The sequence below is a fragment of the Anticarsia gemmatalis genome, chromosome 3, assembly GCF_050436995.1.
Source record: "Anticarsia gemmatalis isolate Benzon Research Colony breed Stoneville strain chromosome 3, ilAntGemm2 primary, whole genome shotgun sequence".
Taxonomy (NCBI): Eukaryota; Metazoa; Arthropoda; class Insecta; order Lepidoptera; family Erebidae; genus Anticarsia; species Anticarsia gemmatalis.
The window spans coordinates 7,458,654-7,481,015 of NC_134747.1; the positions used below are offsets into that span (position 1 = coordinate 7,458,654).

At 33.8% G+C, this 22,362-nt stretch overlaps 1 protein-coding gene across 2 annotated transcripts in view; it reads left to right on the plus strand.

Moving 5' to 3' along the window:
- The window catches only part of TrissinR (Trissin receptor), a 92,670-nt gene that overhangs the window by 66,081 nt on the left and 4,227 nt on the right, over positions 1-22,362 (plus strand). For both annotated transcript variants that reach the window (XM_076136178.1, XM_076136179.1), the window contains exon 6: positions 19,733-19,837. In XM_076136178.1, coding sequence (XP_075992293.1) covers positions 19,733-19,837 — 105 coding nt within the window. The remainder of the gene's footprint in view (positions 1-19,732; positions 19,838-22,362) is intronic.

A 22,362-nucleotide genomic window follows, 5' to 3' on the forward strand; every position in this document is an offset into this window, starting at 1 on the left:
TGTGAGGGAAAATGATGTAATTTAACAAAACAATACATATAAGGTACACTCAAAACACAAGTACACACATACACTCAAAAGTGAGAAAAGAAATCTTAAAAAAAAAATTGTGTACCTTCCCTTCAAGTAAAATAAAGTTATTTCAGATTAAAAGTGTCCGGCGCTAGAACCTTGACCTAACGCATCGCACAAAGTTATTTAACTATCGATCTACCAGATTGAAAAGACTGCCGTCAACGTAATCTCATTGGTAAAACGTTGCATATCCATTACTCTTATATTAACCCAGTTACAGTATACGATTTGTTTTTGTCTAAGGAAACATGCTACGGAAATGGAAGTGGAAATCGAAACACAATATATGGTTTTTCATCGTGCATGATATTTATAAATACAAATAGAGAAAACTCACTCTAAGAATAATTGTTTTACGTATATATCATTTACTGGAATTCAACTTTTCTTTTCTAAATTCCTTTGCTAGTTGAAAATCGACGCGACTGTAAACTAAATGAGAGAAAATTTATAGACTACGTTTTGATAGTTTAGAAGACATAAAATAGCTTTTAAAAGCAGCCGTGGATCATGGCTCTATGTGACGTAACTTAGTAAAGAGTCTAGTAAGACTTTAACCTTATTTACGATGCTGGCACTCCCAGGTCGTAAGTACATTTGGCAAGTCAATACGATGAAAGATGACACCTATGATAGTCTAGCTTCAATGCCCGAGTCAAACGTATTTTATTCATTTTTATTAAGCCTAGTACTTATATTGAAGAAAATCAAAACTTTTGGAAAATCTAAAAACAGTTGTAGACATTGTCTACTGTCCTTAATATTTAATAAATATATTGGTAGAGATAGGCTGAATAAGAGTTTAACATTTTTATATTCATAAAAAAAACTTTTATTAAACGAAAATATAATTTACAGTTTATTGAGATCGCAAACTCATTTCAATTATGGAGATAAAAAGCTATTTCCTTTTATCGACACGTGTTAAACATCTAAACACATAATCTTTTTCTGCAAAACAATCGATTTAATTTCCATTTCATAAATCCATACGAATAAATAAATATTGAAATAAGTTCTCACGCATTCGGTATCTGTATTATTTCTCATTCCATTTTATCAAATAAACAAACTCACGCAACCGCTTGCAAAATTTGAACACTTTTTGTACAATCGCCGGATGTATAGTAACCGTTTCATAAACGTTTTTTTTTAACTTTCTTACTAAAGTATACAAAAAAATGCGTAAAGAGGAATATTATGTGATACAGCAATATGCCCATTTTGCATAGTTTTGCTCCAGTTAATTCTGGTGGAAAAAGGTTTAATAAAGTGAAATTTTTGCTTGGCCCCGGAAGTGAGGAATGCAAACTTTGCCGCTATGCGAGGAACAAAGGGCAACTGGATAGACGAGGAAATCTAATTCTCTGACAGTAGATCTACAATTTTTGATGCAAAAGATTAATCTATCTCACTGTGATAAGATAATGTTTCCCTTACTGCTACCGCTTAGATCTATTATATCTCTGCCGAAAAGATAGGATCTGGAGCTTAGATCCCACGTCCTAATTTAATACAGACGATGTAACATTATTACGTTTGTCGTCATCGGTTTCAGCAAATTCCGTCGAGCCCGTACAATATTACCGACATTCATTTTTTGTGAGCGGTCTATTTCACCAGTCTAAATACTCGTCAGGCCACTTGTAGAAAATGACATAGTAGTCTGTTTACGACGCTCCGCGCGTGTGATGTGGTTTTATCTCGAGCCCGAGGCTTGTAATGTTATGACAACGCTTTTTCTGTAATAGTGTAGCACTTGGATTATTACACATATTATTAACAATATCATTAAATAAAGACGGAAGCACTTTAACTGTTTTTCAGATGCCTTTAATATTCACGTAAGGTATCTAAACTGATCCCAGCTGTATTATATACTAAACACAAAGCCAATAACTATAGCTACATAGTTTCCCATGAAAATTGCTAATCAGGATATAGCCCTATAACCGAAATCCGACCTAAACACACCCTGCCAACGTAGTGGGTGCGAATTGATGGGATATGTTTTATATTAGTTTCCCAAAAGCGTTACATAAACCAGTCGACTTTATTATACGGTGAAAACCTCGCCAATGTTTACATTCAAAACAATCTTTGATCCTAATATTGACATTTTGCAAGTGTAACATGTGGCAAGCTTGTTATAATATTTGTTAAAGTTTTTCAATCTTCGTTGTTGTTACAAAAATCTACTTATTTGAAAAATTTACAACTAAACAGTCTTTGTTTAAAACAAAATAAAATAGATGTAGGAAGTTTAGAGAGCATATAAATTTTCAATCAATGTTATCTTTAATTATCGAAAATAATTAGATTTCATGGGTACCTTACCCTTTTAACACATATTATTATTTTGCTGTTGATAGTCTTTAAATCACCGCTAATGTTCTCCCTGTGACATTTATTGGCGAAAGATTCATCTTTTATTCAGAGCTATTGTAATTTCTAAGGAATATCAATATCGCAAAGTCAACTAATAATTGGTTGATTTAGGGATCACAATCAAAAGTTATGATTGCTTAATCCTTGTTAATTTATTCTTAAGTAAACAGCGTTAGCTCTGTGGGCAGTGAAGTTAATTTTGAATAAACTATGTAGCTGAACGCTATTAGGAACTTCAATATTGTGTGGAGCGTTGGATATTCGAACTACAATGAAAAATTCTTCCTTTGACAAAGGTGCGGTGAACAAAGTCGTGGTTGACAAAGTAACTTGGTCGCAAGTGATTGGTATTCGCCCCTCTGCAACTCTGGTCACAACTGTGAACTACTACTGTACGGCATATAGTGGAAAGTTTCCATGTTCAATACATTAGTATTCTTTCCCTTGAGGTGCCATTGAACTTTCAACCCCGTGGAGATTTTGGACTTCAAAGCTCACTTAGTACAATAGAAACATGGGCACAATGAGGGTATTAAAGATTCTGTGAAAAAGATAAAGATTCTGAAATAGAACCGTATTTTCACCAGTACATATTTAATTAAAACCTTCTTTATTTGGTTTGTTTTGTAATTATAATGCTAGTTATATGTAAATTTCTAGTTGCTCAGCAATTTTAATTTAGCAATATACTTAGTTTATTTTTAGGATAATATTTAGTAAACAATAATATACTTTCACGATATTGCAACAAACATCGATTAGTATTCACGGGTTTGAACCGAATACAATTACTCTGTTGAATTCAATTTCAACAATCTGACACGTTGATTAAAAAACTCTAGCATGCGTAACACAATTAATAAATCGTCACGGTTCACGCATCGAACTTTGGCAATCCCTTCTAATTTTATCAAACAATGAAACGCAGGCGTTTACAAGTATAATAGTATTATCACGTACAATGCCGATGTTCGTTAGAAATGTATTGAAATATACAGTTATGTTGAAAGAAGCCTCGTAAATACAATTACGTGTTAGGATATTGGGTTTACGTGATTGGCATTAATTGCGGAACCGGCATGATTGCAATGGAGCCTTGTTTGTGGTCGATTTAAAATGTATGTGTTAAAATGATATGACATAATTTATTTATTTACAATAGAGGTATAAGGCAATTCTCGACAGTCATATATCGGCTAATTGACAACTTTATAAAACATTTCCAATGAATAAAATAAAAAAGGTTTTCGCTTTTAAGTGACCAGTTTCGCTTTAAGTAAGTTTATGCTTATTCATTTAAAAAAAAAAAAGTTTATAGCGAACAGACAGGCAGACTCAGGTGGGCGGCTTTGTTTTAAAACATCAATTGATGATTACTTATTTCGCTTAAATATCAAACCTTAAAATAGAACCTAATCAAACGGCCCCTTTCTAGGAGAAGGATTAGCACCTGAAAGGTTTGAACTTGTAGTGTAGGTATTGTTTACATTATTTGATTGTTATTTTACGTGGGAGTACTACAATGTAGGGTTATATTCGTATTTGGGTCGGCGAGGACACAAGTTTTATTTGGTGATAAAGTAGTTCATTCTAGACCTCAAAGTACACAAAAGTACCTACTCAGTTACTGTTTAGGAGTGTAAAAAGGTTCTGCATTTACATTATATTTATACAGGGTGTCCCAAAACTCAACGATAATCCGTGACAAGATGAAAGGCCAAGTCATACCGGTTCCAGGAAAAATAAAAAAAAAATTCCATATCACTTAGTTCAGCAATAATAGACACTTTTCAAAAAAGTTGAAATTTCACACCCTTGGTCGCATTTTCAAGTCCTGTGATCACCAATGTCACAATTTAGCTGTGTTTTTTTGAATTTCGTGATCTTCATTAAATATGCTATTAATCGAAAAACAAATTAATGCACAAAACATTGTTAATTTAATAAAAAAAGTTAAGTTTTAGTGAGTCATGGTTCACAAAAATATCGTTAGTTAACTTTGACGCTTCATTTTGAAAAAAAAATGTACTACACTACCCTTGGCAAGTTATTTTAAAAGTTGGCGCATTTAATCAAGATTTCAAAACTGTGCAACACTTGTCACTTTTCTTGCCATTAAAAATGTTATTTTTATTTGAACGACGAGTATACTCGAAAATGGACGAACGCAGTGGTACAATTGTATGGCGTCCTCGTTCCCGCGATCTAAATCCAGTAGATATTTTTTACTGGGAATGCGTAAAAGAAAAACTCTATTTGAAATCAATACAAAATCTATCAGAACTTCGCCAGAAAATTGACACTGCGTCAGAGGTAATAAATGCAAGGAATTTTGCTTGACTGGTGCAAAGGTCTTTTGTAAGGCGTTGCAGAGCCTGTATTCGTGCCAGAGGAAAACAATTCGGAATTACTTTAGTTTAAGGAGAATAATTTAATAAGAACGATGGTTCGTTCATTCTTTTTTTTTTATTATCATTACCTATTATGTTTATTACATTAAATATTGGTTATGGACTGACTCAATTACATCTTTACTAAAAATAATTGCTTTCCTCTGGCACGAATACAGGCTCTGCAACGGCGTACAAAAGATCTTTGCACCAGTCAAGCAAAATTCCTTGCATTTATTTCTTCTGACGCTGTGTCAATTTTCTGGCGAAGTTCTGATAGATTTTGTATTGATTTTGAATAGACTTTTTATTTTATACATTCCCAGTAAACAATATCTACTGGATTAAGATCGGGGGAACGAGGAGGCCATACAATTGTACGACTGCGTTCGATCCATTTTCGAGGATACTCGTCGTTCAAATAAAAATAACATTTTTAATGGCAAGAAAAGTGACAAGTGTTGCACAGTTTTGAAATCTTGATTAAATGCGCCAACTTTTGAAATAACTTGCCAAGGGTAGTGTAGTACATTTTTTTTTCAAAATGAAGCGTCAAAGTTAACTAACGATATTTTTGTGAACCATGACTCACTAAAACTTAACTTTTTTTATTAAATTAACAATGTTTTGTGCATTAATTTGTTTTTCGATTAATAGCATATTTAATGAAGATCACGAAATTCAAAAAAACACAGCTAAATTGTGACATTGGTGATCACAGGACTTGAAAATGCGACCAAGGGTGTGAAATTTCAACTTTTTTGAAAAGTGTCTATTATTGCTGAACTAAGTGATATGGAATTTTTTTTTTATTTTTCCTAGAACCGGTATGACTTGGCCTTTCATCCTGTCTCGGATTATCGTTGAGTTATGGGACACCCTGTATATGTAGGTTAGAAGGCTTATGCTACATCACATTTTTATGGAAAATAATGTGCCCAACACAAAAACCGCAGTGAGTAAAGAAAGCTAAATTTATAGCTTTTATTTATTACACAAGCCCATCACAACTATGTTTAATTTTAGAAGTAAATTAATATGTAAACTAGTACTACCCGCTGAGTAGGTATGTAAAAATGAATTTACGTTGTGAAATTTAAATTCCACTTGGACTCAAAACTAAGCTAGTTAGTGATTTGGCGTACGAGCACTTCGTACTGAACTGGGCGATAAAATCCCTGACAACTGTGACTTCTAATACTGCTTAGTTCTCTCGATTTCCCGAGTTTTCTGTGTGGAGTCTGTGCAGCTTATTGTTTAGTTTAACCCACCATTTTCTAGATTTTCTAGCACCACGTCACATTGTGTTACAAAGCTTTATTAAGTTTAACGTTTTTAAACTCACGCGACTAGTACACATAATATTATAATGCAACGGGTCTTATACGCGATTGTCGGTGTTAATCGCGTATAAGACCCGTTGCATTATAATATTATCTTTATTAAGCTTATCAAGAATCCGTATGGGGTCACAGAATATAAAAGCTAGCAACAAAATATACGGTAATTGACTACGTTTGTGGTGATGAAGTAAGGAGTGACGGTAGTAAAGTTTTGGTTTAATACATAAATGCTTATTTCAAAATATTGTAAACCGTTCAATTTCAAGCACTAAATTTATATTATAGTGCGTATGTTTTAAACTGGTCTGAAACTAGGTACATCGTGATAAAAAATAGTGCCCGGTCTAGCTTTTGAAATCACTGAAAGCAATTTGTAGAGACATTTTTTCTAGCGTCGAGCTACTATTCTAATCTCTATTACGGCGCAGTATATGGTAATTAAAGTGAGTGAGGGACAAATGTTCTTCTGTAATAGTTTTATCGTGATAATACACGACGACCGCATTTTATAAACGTCATGCGTGTTATAAACCCACGCATTATTCTCTTTGTGTCGCATGACCGCCATGCTCGGCTCCAGAAGTTTTCCACTCGCCTTCACATCAAACACCGACTTAAAAGTAACCGAGTACGAAATTTTCTACTTTTACTTAAAACTGCTAAGTAAGTATGGCAGGTTTTAACTTACGAGAAAAGAGTATCCTTTCATTTTTACCAGCTTTTTCACTTTGAATTTTAGATGTAAGCTGTTTTTATGAACGGTATTTAGGTAAACATTAAAGTCTTCTTCTTCTTATCGTATGGTTAGTGGTCAACCTAGTGTCAAAGTTGTTCAAGCCGCCCGAAGGCCTTTGACATGGCTTAACGACTGTTATCTTAGTAGACAACAGCCAGGACCGACTTTTAACGTGCCCTCCGAAGCACGGAGACGCCCAGTTCAAATACCACTATGCGGTCACCCATCTATAGAGTGACCGCGCCAAGGGTTGCTTAACCCACAGATCGTTTACCGACCGGTGAGCGCAACTGGCTATGGGCGCCTCAACATTAAAGTTAGATCCTCGTAAATAAACTTAGGTACTAGTGTACTACTTTAAAAGCTTTCTGGGTTACTGATGTTACCATTTCATTCGACTCTTAGACATATTTATACTAGCTTGTTATTGAACCAAAGTAAATGTTTATTTGAAACTTTTTATCTTTGTGAGGCTTCTGAGATAAGGACAAAAACGACTATTCCTGAATAATTTTGTTGTAAATAAATAAAGCAGTAAATCAGACAGTGTGACCTTTAAAATATTCACCGCTCAAATTACAGACCTCACAGACCCGTTGTGCATCTTAGAATTATGTGTTATGCCGCGAAAGTTTAAACGCGTTTATTCTTTTGTAACAATTCAAATGGACTTCACGCACTGGCTACTAACCACGAAATTTCGGAAATATACGGATATTTCATATATAAGTACGGACTTATATATTACTTATCCGTGCTCTTTTCATGAAAGCGATGTTTACAAATGACTATAACAAGGTTTGAAACAATTATATGCCATCAAAAACATTCTGTAAAAACCTCAAGTCTCGCCGTAAAAAGTTGTGAGATCTATATAATACCAAGTCGATTAATCTATTTAGTCTCTACTTAAAGGACCTTCTGTCTTAAGTTATTACGTTTGTTATTATCATGCCAATTTAAAAAAAATACCTCTAAAACAAATAGACCGACCTGGCCATCGCATGATTTGATTATTAGTATGTATCACACTACACAGCACGACGAGAAGTTAATGCTCCTGAAATGTTAATGGCGAATTTGTGTTTTCTTGCGATGACCAAGTCGATATATTTGTTTTAAAGGTATTTTTTTTTAAATTGGCATGATAATAACATACGTAATAACTTAAGACAGAAGGTCCTTTAAGTAGAGACTAAATAGATTAATCGACTTGGTATTATATAGATCTCACAACTTTTTACGGCGAGACTTGAGGTTTTTACAGAATGTTTTTGATGGCATCCCACTTCTTTTTGTAGAGCGATTAGAGCAAACATAAGTCCAATTTGTATGGAAAGCCGTATTTGTTTCATAATTCAACATATTTTCCTATGGGAATGTTGTTCAGTTTCATGGGCTAAACACCCTTACCCACCCTGTACCCCCTCCCGTTATGTCTCATATAGTAGATACATATTTACACCTATTTGTTTAATTTTCTACAGAAATAATAATTTAATTCATTAACTGCAAAAGTAACCTTGTAATCTTATACATTTATATGGGATTACTAAGTTATTGTTGCAGTTAGTGTATTTAGAAAACTTGACCGAAATTAGAAAATATTGAATTTTTCCCATGATTAAGACACTAAACCCTATTTGTATTCTAAATTTTAAGCTTCTAAGTCTGCTAGAAGTACCTTAGACTTTTGATGATCGGTGAGTCAGTGAGTCAGTGAATCAGTGAGTGACAAAATTCAAAATTTTAACAAGTTGTCATTCTTAAACTACTGGTTCAAATTGACTGAAATTTTAAATATACCGTGTTTATACAATGACTGATTAGTTGCTGAAAATCCAGGCTTCTTGTATTATCCACTACGAAATTATAGGGGTGTCAAAAATAGCCCGAATCGCTTCGAGAAAAGGATGTTATGTTACGGCCGTGCCGCTTTTTTTTTTGCTCGACTTGCGGGGGCACTTTCGGGGCCCCAGATTATGTAAGTGTCATACAAACTGTGATATCACATCATCACAATTCACACAAAAGTTTATATACGGTTTATACATAGTTTAGTAACTGTACTTTAGTAAAACTTCTTGTTGAAGACAAAGATACGTAACGTACGTAGGCGTGATTATTAAATACTGTTGCAACGTCTGAACGCTTCGCCTGAAGGGTTTCCTTTGTAAAAACAATTCCTTTCTTCTAACAGCGTGTAAATCAATCGGTTGGGAATTTTGAGAGGCGGAAACTGAACATAATTGGTATTTGGTTTCCTTTCACTAGCCTCGTCTTTTGAGTGAAACACCCTTCTGTAAAACAAAAGAATTCGTTCTAACAACATTATATTTTTTTCCCTACCTGTTGTACTCTATTACGTCAATAAAATATATTGTATCATTTTTATTGCGTTCACACGCTACAGGCTCACTTAAAATGACGATACTGCATTTCGAAGAAAAAACGGTTGATATGAAACAAAATAATTAGAAATTATGTGATCCCCTACATATTTGGATTTAAGAAATAAAACCAAAGTCATATATTTTTAGGAATTTTATGGAATGATTAATACATATTAGAAGTACGCAAAGTACTAGGCATACTATAATGGACTTAATGTTGCCTAAAGTTTAGTTAGTACACTCATTTAGCTCCAGTTTGTCTATTGCCTATTCAACACTGAAAGCGCAATTACGGATTTAATTGTGAATGTCTGTGTGTGCTGTTCGAACACCGCAAGTCTTAATAAGCGGATAGGAGAGCCAGGTGAAAATTAGGCTGTAATTTTGTGCTCAAATGGCGACAGGATGCGGTGCTACTGTGCAAGAATTTGCCTTGGCTGCAGTTCACACTACAGTATATCGATACTACTATACCGACGGTATTCAATGTTATTATCAATCCGGTGTAGCAATCATACACTAACATTATTTAGAACTGCGTAGTCTAGATGAAAATGTAAGTCTTGTATTTATTTCCGGTTGGGACGCGGAGTATCCAATTGGAGGTACCGCGTCCTGGCCACTTTATGGTGACTGTTGAAGGAACACCGTCAGGTTTTTAGTCGGTATGCCCAAATTTAAAAACCGGAACGCCTAGCCGGCGGGAGAGCCCGACAGATCCCCGCTACCTCCCTGGAGCGGGACATGCAATAATGCATTTTCCTGACGCAAAAAAAAAGAAATAAATAAAAAAAAAATAAAAAAGAAAGTCTTGTATTTATTTAGACGCAGTGGTAAAATGAATTACAAACTCGAAGAAAAGTCTTTCGCGGGAACATCCGAGTAATTCAGGTCAACGGTTATTTTGTATTGGAAAAAGTGTTTCAAGAAAACTTTTAACTGAAATGGTCTTTTAGAAAAAGTTTATAGAAAAATACAAGTCAGAACCTCTGGTAAAAACATAAGAAGCACAAGTAAGAAGCAGAATTATTTTATACTTATGTATAAATAGAGGCTTTGACACAAATTAGGATATAGGGATTCAATACTTATGTATAAATATTAAATATAGGCTTTGACACAAATTAGGATATCAACATGGATGAATACGAAAAGCGTCATTATTGATACCAAATCTCTTCATTAATTTATATTCATTGAATCTTGGTTCGTTCTACTTTTTTATATGCAGGCACAAATAAATGTGGCTCAGATTTTGAACGTGAAGCATCGTTACCGTGAGGTTCACGCGCCATTAAATGAGCAACCATACGGGTGTACGACGGAATATCGAAGCAAAAAATATAATTGATGTACTATGTAGATCTCATTCGTATGTGAACAATATCACAATGCGTAAGCATAATGCTTGTATATGTTCTTTAATTAATAAGAATATTTATTTTATATTTGTCGGTGATTTATATTATAATGTCGTTCTTATTAATAAAATATGAATGTAGATTTTTTGTAAATATAGTGACTGCTTTCAGTTTAATAATTATTTTTCACGATTACTCTTTCTCATTTCCAAGCATGTAAGTTATTGAACTTAAGGTCAACCCGGCTAAAGATACTAGTCCATAAAAACATTATACCTCTGAAGATGTTTGTTTATTATTATAATGATATGCGCGTTACCCATACAAAAACTGCCACGACACTGTTGACAAACATGGCTATTTTAGATGATTCATGAAACCCCTGAAAATTATACATTGATAAGGCTCATGGTTTCGTTGCGTAGGAGTAAACAAATGTGGAGGATAGAGCACTTTTGATTATGTTACTCGCAACAAGGGTCACCCGTAGCCACAGGGAAATATTTCACGTCGGCATGACGGTTTAAAGAGAATATAATCTGCCGTGTTTGTTGCCCCTGTCGACCCAAGTGTTTCTACTATGTTATCTATGTCATTCGGTTGTTATTAAAAATCACCTGCCAGTATCACCTCAGTCCTGGCAAATAATAATTATTCAAGATCATATTTTGCTGAAAACATAAGACATATTTATTCAAGAGCTAATTCCACCAAGTATGTGACAGGTGCAATATCACAGAATCCATGACGAGTTCGTTTTATGTCGTTTTGATTTACTCTTTTATTTACGCAGCACCAGAATTCCTACTGTATTTATGGATCTACTTATATTCAGTATGTAACAAATATATAAAGAGTAAAACCTGTATGAATAAACTCAATATCCAAAATGAGTCTTGGCCCTGCTCCAATGTACCTACCATATTTTCAATTCACTAGAAATAACTTTGTGGAAGAATAGAATGAATAGATAATGTTTTAAAATACTTAATTAAACGAGGATTCCAGTAAATTAGTAGTGTTGTATGTTTAGTTTTATCTGCTAGAGAAAGGTTAGCAATAGTCCGGAGATCGGATTTGTTATTGGCAGATGGTAATGACCCCACCGTTTGTCCTATGGGACCTCACATAAATAGAGAAATATATTAAACAGCCAACCTTCCGTGAAATGAGGTTGTAAGGTACCCGCGGGTATTAAGGCCTAGCTAAGGGAGATTTGTAATAAAATGAAGAATATCCAATATAATCAACCAGTTTTTATAATAATCAGTCATGTACTTATATTACTACCGAGTTTAAACAAAAAATAGCTTCTAAAGCTGAAAACTAAAACATTATATCACTTTTAAAAAAACGCTGTCTTTAGGCCTTATTATAATAGGGTAGGGTAAAAAGGCCTATACTATAAACTATTCAAAAATCAACTTAAACTAAGAAAATTAGTATTTTTGACATCAATAATCATTAACATAAGGCAATAGAAAGCATAGTAGTCTTAATAAATTAAAAAAATGTCCTTATTCGCATCCATCAGGACATTGAAAATCATCAGTATATTCTGCAGTCAAACCGACACATTCTTCGTGGTACCACTTAGAGCATCGCGAACATTGCCTCATAGCATCATCCATTCTATCTTATTTGCAGGCATGACAGTACCGATCATTTTTTTTTTGTGATTTATTTTTGTCCGATCGCCTTCTGACCACAATGCTCGTTTGGGAGGCATCGTGACTGTAAGCACTAAAAACAATAATATATAAATTGAAAATATAAACTACGTATACAGGGTGTCCCAAAACTCAACGATAATCCGAGACAGGATGAAAGGCCAAGTCATACCGGTTATAGGAAAAATAAAAAAAAAATTCCATATCACTTAGTTCAGCAATAATAGACACTTTTCAAAAAAGTTGAAATTCCACACCCTTGGTCGCATTTTCAAGTCCTGTGATCACCAATGTCACAATTTCACTGTGTTTTTTTTAATTTCGTGATTTTAATTAAATATGCTATTAATCGTATAACAAATTTATGCACAAAACATTGTTAATTTAATAAAAAAAGTTAAGTTTTAGTGAGTCATCTTTCTCAAAAATATCGTTAGTCAACTTTGACGCTTCATACTGAAAAAAAATGTACTACACTACCCTTGGCAAGTTATTTCAAAAGTTGGCGCATTTAATCAAGATTTCGAAATGGTATAGCACTTGCCACTTTTCTTGCCATTAAAAATGTTATTTTTATTTGAACGAAGAGTATCCTCGCAAATGGATCGGACGCAGTGGTACAATTTTATGGCATCCTCGTTCCCCCGATCTAAATCCAGTAGATATTTTTTACTGGGAATGCATAAAAGAAAAAGTTTATTCGAAATCAATACAAAATCTATCAGAACTTAGCCAGAAAATTGACACAGCGTCAGAGGAAATAAATGCAATGAATTTTGATTGACTGGTGCAAAGGTCTTTTGTAAGGCGTTGCAGAGCCTGAATTCATGCTAGAGGAAAACAATTCGGAATTACTTTAGTTAAAGGAGAATAATTAAATAAGATCGATGGTTCGTTCATTGTTTTTTTTTTAATTATTATAACCTATTATGTTTCTTACATTAAATATTTGTTATGGACTGACTCAATTACCTCTTTACTAAAAATAATTGCTTTCCTCTGGCACGAATACAGGCTCTGCAACGGCGTACAAAAGATTTTTTCACCAGTCAAGCAAAATTCCTTGCATTTATTTCTTCTGACGCTGTGTCAATTTTCTGGCTAAGTTCTGATAGATTTTGTATTGATTTCGAATAAACTTTTTCTTTTATGCATTCCCAGTAAAAAATATCTACTGGATTTAGATCGGGGGAACGAGGATGCCATAAAATTGTACCACTGCGTCCGTTCCATTTGCGAGGATACTCTTCGTTCAAATAAAAATAACATTTTTAATGGCAAGAAAAGTGGCAAGTGCTGTACCATTTCGAAATCTTGATTAAATGCGCCAACTTTTGAAATAACTTGCCAAGGGTAGTGTAGTACATTTTTTTTTCAGTATGAAGCGTCAAAGTTGACTAACGATATTTTTGAGAAAGATGACTCGCTAAAACTTAACTTTTTTTATTAAATTAACAATGTTTTGTGCATAAATTTGTTATACGATTAATAGCATATTTAATTAAAATCACGAAATTAAAAAAAACAAAGCGAAATTGTGACATTGGTGATCACAGGACTTGAAAATGCGACCAAGGGTGTGGAATTTCAACTTTTTTGAAAAGTGTCTATTATTGCTGAACTAAGTGATATGGAATTTTTTTTTTATTTTTCCTATAACCGGTATGACTTGGCCTTTCATCCTGTCTCGGATTATCGTTGAGTTTTGGGACACCCTGTATACTACCACTAAAAAACATTTTAAAAACACGCTCCTACTTATATAGCAGTTAAAAAAATAGGAGTATAATAAGGCCTATTGTAAAATTTTATAGGCCTTAATATCCGCCAGCCACCTATTTACAGAAAAGAATAATAATATAATTTTTAAAACTACAAGTCTCTTAAAACGGTAATTTACAGACAAGCATACATTAATTAATAAGCGGACAGTCAATACAGGTTTGTAAATATGATATTTTCTAAACCACTTACGTTTTACTAGAGTCAATTTTTATAATTCGTGCTGCTGAACCGCACTTCTGAATGATTTCGACGATATTTGCGGGAGGAGAAGTGCTAGAGTGCGTCCGCCACTTTGCAGCGACTTGTATACGCTCTGAGCTTGTGTGACAGTAATCTTGATCGTCAACTACTGTATTTCGTACGTTTTTTGTGATTTAGGCCTTATTACCCGACAGGCCTTAATACCCGCAGGTACCTTACTTGTTTGTTACGAACTAGTGATAAATAGTTCAGCAATGCTATAAATAATTAATCCTGTCTATAGGAGGTAAATTGTTCAAGATTTTAATTTGTTTAAAGATTTAATTGCTCTAACTTAATGTTTTGAATGTCGTACTTGTTAGATACTTTTAGTTTCTGCAAGAGAACTGAGATCGCCCAAACGTTTGGACATCGGCCCAACATCTTCACAAACACAATAATTTTTAGTTATTTAGTGTTGAAATGTAGGATTGTAGGTATAAATGTAGATATCTACTTCATTAGTTTAAAAATAAGTTACTAGATATTACTAGATTGTCAGCAATTCAAATGAAATAGTAAATTTGCTCACTATTTAGTATTCAACGCCCAAGTACTACTTGATTTATGCTTTTCAGTATTAAAGCGTCTTATTAATATCTAAAGTTGCCAGACTTCAAGTTAGAACATAGGTTTGTGATAAATAGAAGTTCATAGAAGAGATCTCTACACGAAGAAACGATGATAGTTTTGATACCTAATACCAACGACCTAGTTCAGATAGTGATGTTGGAACATTACCATATGACACATGCATGAAACATCCGAATAGATTGACGATAATCAAGTTGAATAGGATCGAAATACGTAACGAATCACAGTCAGGCAATGCAATACCTGAATCCCGTACGGATTGTATGGGATTAATCTCATAAATTGAGCAGGATCCTGCGGGAATAACAGGACGGCATTGCATCAGCGAATCGCATGTTTGAATCAGCGTACGGTCCACGCGAACGCTAACTGGCCTGAGTGAATAGCGCGATAGCGTCCCTAGACGCGCGATGTCAAGCAAAGACTTGGTAGGTAAATATGTTTTGTGCCTTGCGACTTGCTTTACCTAGCCGAAATCTTTATATGTAACAGAAATCACTTATAAAGTGTAGGTTACAATATCGCTTTGACGTATAGTGTTGGTATTACTACCTAATCTTAGTAAAGATTGTCAAAATTCAGCTTATAAGGGTTGCGTGATAAATTGCTTATTTTTCATAACAATGTATGGTTGCTTCGGCTCACGAACGCGAGGGTGGGTAAGTTTATAGCAGCTTTGGCACCCACGCAGTTTTAAACAAATTCTTTTTTATTGCCAAGTACCATTAATATACAATACGTAATATTTTTCATCTAATTTGCAGATAATATAAACTTTTCTGAAATTTAACTATGGAGACAGTTTTCTTTCATTGAATATCTATAAGTATATTAGAAATAAATGGACAAAAAGACTTTTACAAATAAAAGTTTCAACATAGCGTATGGATTGTGCCTTCAGTGGATACCGGATCCTTAGAGGCCGAGCACTCCAAATCCTGTAAATACCGAAACAGTAATTTCGGTCCAAGTTTGTATACCCAATCACTGCGTACCCTGTTCTTCTATAATATTTATAATTTAATCCGTTTCGCTGTCCGCATTTAGTCTGCGCGATGGACGATCGCTTGCCTTCTCAGATACCGAGATCTTTATAAAATAAACGTGTCGGTACAAGCTCCGTGTCAAAAAAGAAAAGTTTAAGAGATTGACGATGAATCAATTTCTTGCGTCTATTTAGAAGCTTTACCTGGTAATCATATATCTCTCGGAGAAAATTATGAAATGTTAGTATAAAAATGAGCTCCTAAACGCCATTAATCATCGCCTTAAAACGTGCCTCCATTAAAACCACTAATTTATAATGCTGTAAAAATGTTTTGTAGTAGATAAACATACGCAGAGTATATCTGTGTTTAATGTTGCATGATTGCAGCTCATTGTGATTGCTTCTTCAACAGCGTTATAAAATCAACTAGTTAACAATGGACTACAATCGAGATCTCAATGACATATGCCATTGAATTCTTACTGAGTTATGTATGAATATAACAGTAATTGTCAATTTATAAAGCGACACAACCAAAATAGTGAGAAATAGTGAGAACACTAGTCGACTATTTCGCAATTAACTCGGGAATTTAATACCTACATTTAGTTCAAAGCAAAGGCGACATTTCGTCTGACAGGATGCCTTGCTCCTTTCATTTAAAGTACGTTCTATCTGTTCAATGTCTGTTTCAAATTCTCTAGTAACAATGTCATTCCGCCCACAAGAAAGTGTACTACTACGAGCGTGAAATATAATAAACTACTAAGATAAGAATATCATAAATCTCAACTTATTATAATTGTAACAATTTTAAAATAGGGTAATCAAGATCTTATATTTTTAATCCTCTATATTATTATAAAAGTAATTTTAATTGCCTTAATTAAGAACATTAATTGTGTTGGAGTGTTCTTATTTTAAGAATTTTTAAAAATAAGATGAAGAATATAATTATGTTTGATTGTGATGTGACAAATTAGTTTATTGTCTCATATTATTCTATGGAATATATCTTAGTTGAAAACGGTGGCAAATTATACAATTTCGGAAAAAAAAACACAGGTATTTCTTCATTGGTACTGCCTTTATGTGATTCGTTTTTTTTCTGCCTCCCAAGCAGCGTTCGGAATGATGCTGAAATACTAAATTCCAATAAAAAGTTTAACTCCATAATTATAATTTAAAACTATAATAAGTGGTTATTTCAGACGTTGTAATTTTTGACGAAGTTATACTCTCCAAAAGAGTAGAAGCTTGCTTACTAAAGCCTACGTTTCTGTTTTGATCAATAAATTATTAAAAGCAAATTAGTTTGAGTCTCTTGATTTTCAGACAGAGCCGTGAGGAAAATGCGTTTCATTAAGACCCGTTGTAACTTGTATAAAAGTAGTATTTTAATTTCACTTACTTTTTTCTTGTTTGTAGAGTTGAGGAAAACAGCTTAATTAGAAATTGTTTTATAGCATCTGTTTATCTTTTATCTGTGAAAGAAAGACGCGTTTAAAGATAATTAACTTTGCAAATAAGTTAATTTAATGTTTTACTACAACCCTCTTATTCCTAAAAACACTATAAACCTATTTTAGTTAAAACGCTACTATAATATGTTTTCTCTTTTTCATTTCGCTAAGGAGTGAAAGAAACAAAACACTTTGTAAGCCTTTCATAACTTCACATATTTTTATGAATAAGAGGGCAAGTATTTATTACTACACAAAAAGCAAACATAACTAATATAGTTTGATAGTACATAATGTTGAATGGCGATAGAAATTGAATGCTTAAGGCGCTCACTGGGGTTCAAAGGCCGGCTCAAAGTGTTAACAGGGGCACTGGAGGCTTACGGAGCACTTACTTTGTATCCATACATCGGTTGATTTGCTACAGATTTCAACTATGGACAATGCCATAGGCGTATCTCCCATTTTCGAATATGCTGCAGGAAAATACTGTAAGGTAACTTTGCATGCCTAAAATTTCTTCAAAACTGTCAACCCGCATTTCGGTTAGGACAAAGTGTTTTTGTATTTTAGGGATAAAACCTTTCGGCCCAAAAAGATTAGCCTTTGAGAGACATGCGTTCATAGTTTAAGTGTATTTTAAGCTGAATATATTTTAATTTATTATAGTACATACGTACTACGTACAATATACGCAAGGTACATCAATAAATTCTAGGACAACTCGTTAACCTAAAAAAAATATATAAATTGCACATATTTATTCTAAGGTTGTGTTATGCCTGTCTTTAAGTCCATTTCGGTTTTCGTTAAACAATTAGGTAAAGACACCTCTTTCAAAGAAAATTGACCTTAACATTTAAAGTTCAGTTACAATTATATGCATATTTGTAACTGCACGTTTGGCGCAGTGGTTTAAGCGGTCACCTCGCCGTAACAACCGCAGCGCCGCGTGTGGTGGGTTCGAATCTCACCCGGGACAAATCTTTGTGTGATGAGCACGAGTATTTGTTCTGAGCCTGGATGTCAATTTATCTATATAAGTATGTATTTAGAAGTATATAAGTACGTTTATCAGTTATTTGGTTACTATAGTACAAGCTCTGCTTAGTTTGGAATCAAATGACCGTGTGTGAGTTGTCCAATAGTATAGTAGTATTTATTTTGGCTTAAATCGTATTTAACTCGATAAATCAAAATTCATATTCATAAACGTCGCGTCGAGTATATCACATTTCGAATAACAAAAATATAATTTGTGAAAACCATTTTACTTTATTCCAGACCCGCGTCCTCTACATTTATATCTTTTATTTATTTCACAGGTCAAAGGAAATGTACAAAAATATTCCTTAATATACGGCTGTAATGTCATCCTTTTGAGGATTGATTTAGGTTAAGCTTATTGGTACCCAGATTATACTTAAATTGCGAATGATACGATTCAATTTGATGGAGGTATGATCATAATTTCATGCTTTTGATCTTGAAGGTAATCAATATTCAAATGAATTTTATTTACATGCGTAATTTTGTAATTTAATCTATCGTATTCACAATTACATGTAAATGTATTAAGTATTAACCTACATTTATACATATTTGCTATTTTACAGAGATTTTGATAATAAGTTCTTGCTGGCGGTATTATCAAATTCTCTACCTCAACCTAGTGCCTAGGCACTAAGGTGCCTAAAGAATGAGTATTTTTCTTTCTCTTTATACCAGTAAATTTTAAGAGGAGAATTAACTTTGCGTTATATTACAAGAAAACTTATTAAACATTTATGAAAATAATTTAGTATTCATAGATGAAATGTACAGGTTCATTGACTTGATAGCTGCCACGATAATTAACTTGACTTTAATAGATTAAAAATTATGACTGTAAGTCGTAATAAGTCGGCCAAAGCCGTGCTGAGTGGGCCGACTTTTAATTTGCATAAACATGAATAATTTTGTATTCATGTAACAGCAACTCACTTTTAAACGTATTTTTTATAGTCAGAATAATAACCGAGTTAATTCAGGCGTTGTTGCCCGGGATGAGATTTTATGTCCCTGTAATAACTGAGACAGTCTTAATATGATAATCATCTTCAAACATAACCTTTAAGAGTTAGTAAAAAGCTTAATATTTTTGTCCCTACGCTCTACAATTTAGTCTTAATTTTATAAAATAGGTAACGAGATAAGATACAATAATATAACAACAAATAAGTTACTTTGTGCTAAAACTTCAACATTATTGGAGTAGTCAAATATTTTAAACATGCTCTAAATGTCTAATTATTCTGTTGTGTCAGGTCCTGTACACGCGAATTGCGGTGGGGCTGTGGCAGAGCTCTCACGCACTGCAACACTTGGAGCGAGTTCAATGCTGCGCGACGCAATTTCAGCGTAATGACAAGGCAAGTACATTATCCGAAACAACGTAGTAAAATCGATATCATCATTAATCCAAATAAAATAAAGATCTTATATTGAACAATAGCCACCTTTACATACACACTTTATCGCGCATGAAACAACAATCGCGCGTGAAAGAGCGCGCGTATAAAGGGTGTGCGAGGGAAAAGGAAAGACCACGCGCCGCGCTCATCTGTCAAGCCTGCGAAGAAAATCGCGAGCGAAGACCGGGCTACTTCCCCGTGCGTAATCCTGTACGCTCCTAATAACGTGCGATAGAGCGTGTGTGTGTAAAGGCGGCTAATGTCAATAAAACAGATGACTATTAACAAAAAGTTCTTGCATAATAAAGAATGGAAATCCGTTGCTAAATTTACCAAAACATTTTTTTGAGGATCATCCCGTTAGCTAAAAACGTAATACGGTACACGCGTTGCATTATGTCTGTACCAAAAGTAAAAGTTAAAAATATACCCTTTTCGAACATGAATAATGAATGAGGGATTGGATATTATCAATCAATTATTCTGTTTACAAACAAATCTGGGGACAAGTGACCTTAAAACATAATATGTTGTATCTTTTGTTATGAAAGCGATATAAAGAGAATATTAGTAAAAGAGTGGTATTATTAGTAAAATAATAATAAGGAGGATTAAAATGATTATCTGTACAAACTGTAACTTAATCTTAATATTAGTAGAATTTAATCTGTGGTTAAAATGTCTTTCATGTGTGAGGACTTACTTAGTAGAATACACTTAAACTATCAGGAAACTAATTAGTGCTAATCTAACATCCTGTTGCGTGCGAGTGTATCATTAATTACAAGCTTTGATTCCGTAGCTCGGATAGATTTGAACATTTCAACGAATACGTTCAATTAGACAGAGCAGCCTGTAATTGTTCACTATTCAGTGTCATGCTTCAGTAAACAAGTAAACCTCACTGACCAATGGTTGATCATATTTCAGTTCTAACATATATCATATTAAATACATTCTAGATGAAAATTCTGTTTATCTAGTGTCTATCTCAATATTATGACGCTTGCTATTAAATGTTATGCTAACAGATGCTTTATCATAATGCATCTAACCTAAATACACAATCTCGAAACTAGTTCAAACTTGATCACATATTGAGTGTGGTCCTTACCAAAATGAACGCAATATTATGTAAATAGTTTACAAGTCACGTCACATCTGTGATCATAAACTTTACGGACTTAACTCAAGAGTTTGACCAGTATGCTACACTTGACAGCATACGAGTGGCATTCAATATATCGCACTCCCGGTGCAACACTGTCACTTTTGTAAAAAAAAAACAAATCTATAGATATCTTACAAAGTCATTGTTGTGTGAGGTGTGAACGTTTTAAATGCTTCTCCTGAAAAACTAAATTTTTGCATAAGTGACAGTATTGCACCGGGGATGCGATATGTTTATGCATGTGGATTTTCATACAATTATTTCAAACGATATTGTGAAGCTTCACCGCTGTATAGTTTGCGCTACCATAAAAAAATGATACGAACATTAATACGGATTACTTAACTTATCATTCCAACAAGGAAATTCTTCTTGACGTTATAAGCTTTCGGTCGACGCGACGCTTTGATGAATACAGTCCGTGGTTTGTCAAGATGAAACGTGGCATGTAACACAAGATTATGTGATTGCTTCGCAAGTGTAAAGACGGAATTGGTTCCGTGTTACTTAACGATTCACGTATAAAAATTTTAAATATGACTAAATTGATCAGTGTTGTCCTTCAAAAAGTAAGTTCTTTAGTCGCTGCCTATCCCCCTATAGGAAAAAGGCGTGATCCCATGTATAAAAATTGCCAACGCGTTCTATCAACAATGTTTGTACAAGAACGGGTCCTTTACAACAAGAAGAGTAGTTACAATTTTGGCACGGATATAAATTCAGCGAGAGCTTAGTAACACATGGTTACATTATTCTACATTAGTATGATGTATCACTAAGGGCACATGAGAGCGAAATTACCCCAAAGCGTAAGATAATATCACAAAATCAAAGGTTTTATGCTTGTTTTTTGATAATACTGGTCATGTTCATCTTATTTTTTGTTGTTATACTTCCAAAATGCTAACAAGACGTGTTTTTTTTTCTAGACTTGAATGTATTTTTTTCTAGACTTGAATGTTAGGAAATAGTTGTTGTTTATGATTTGTTGCCACATATATATCACTTAACACATAAGGTAGTACAATAATAATGGTTTATGTTGGAAGTAACGAAATGTATGTAGACATGTAACAAAACTTAACTTATTGCTAAGAATGTTTGATAGAATATGCGACGATTCACAACATTGTAAGCAAAGCAAGTTCAGCAAATAAAAAGTCACCTTGACAGTTGATTAAAGTCTGCAGTTTTGCACTACTCTTGTCGTCTCCTATCCGTTGGCATAAAAAAATGCTCGCTGCTTTGTTTAGCAATTCAGTTTTTGTCTAAGAGCACTTTTTAATCTTTGGAACAAGCTACGTGTTCTGCA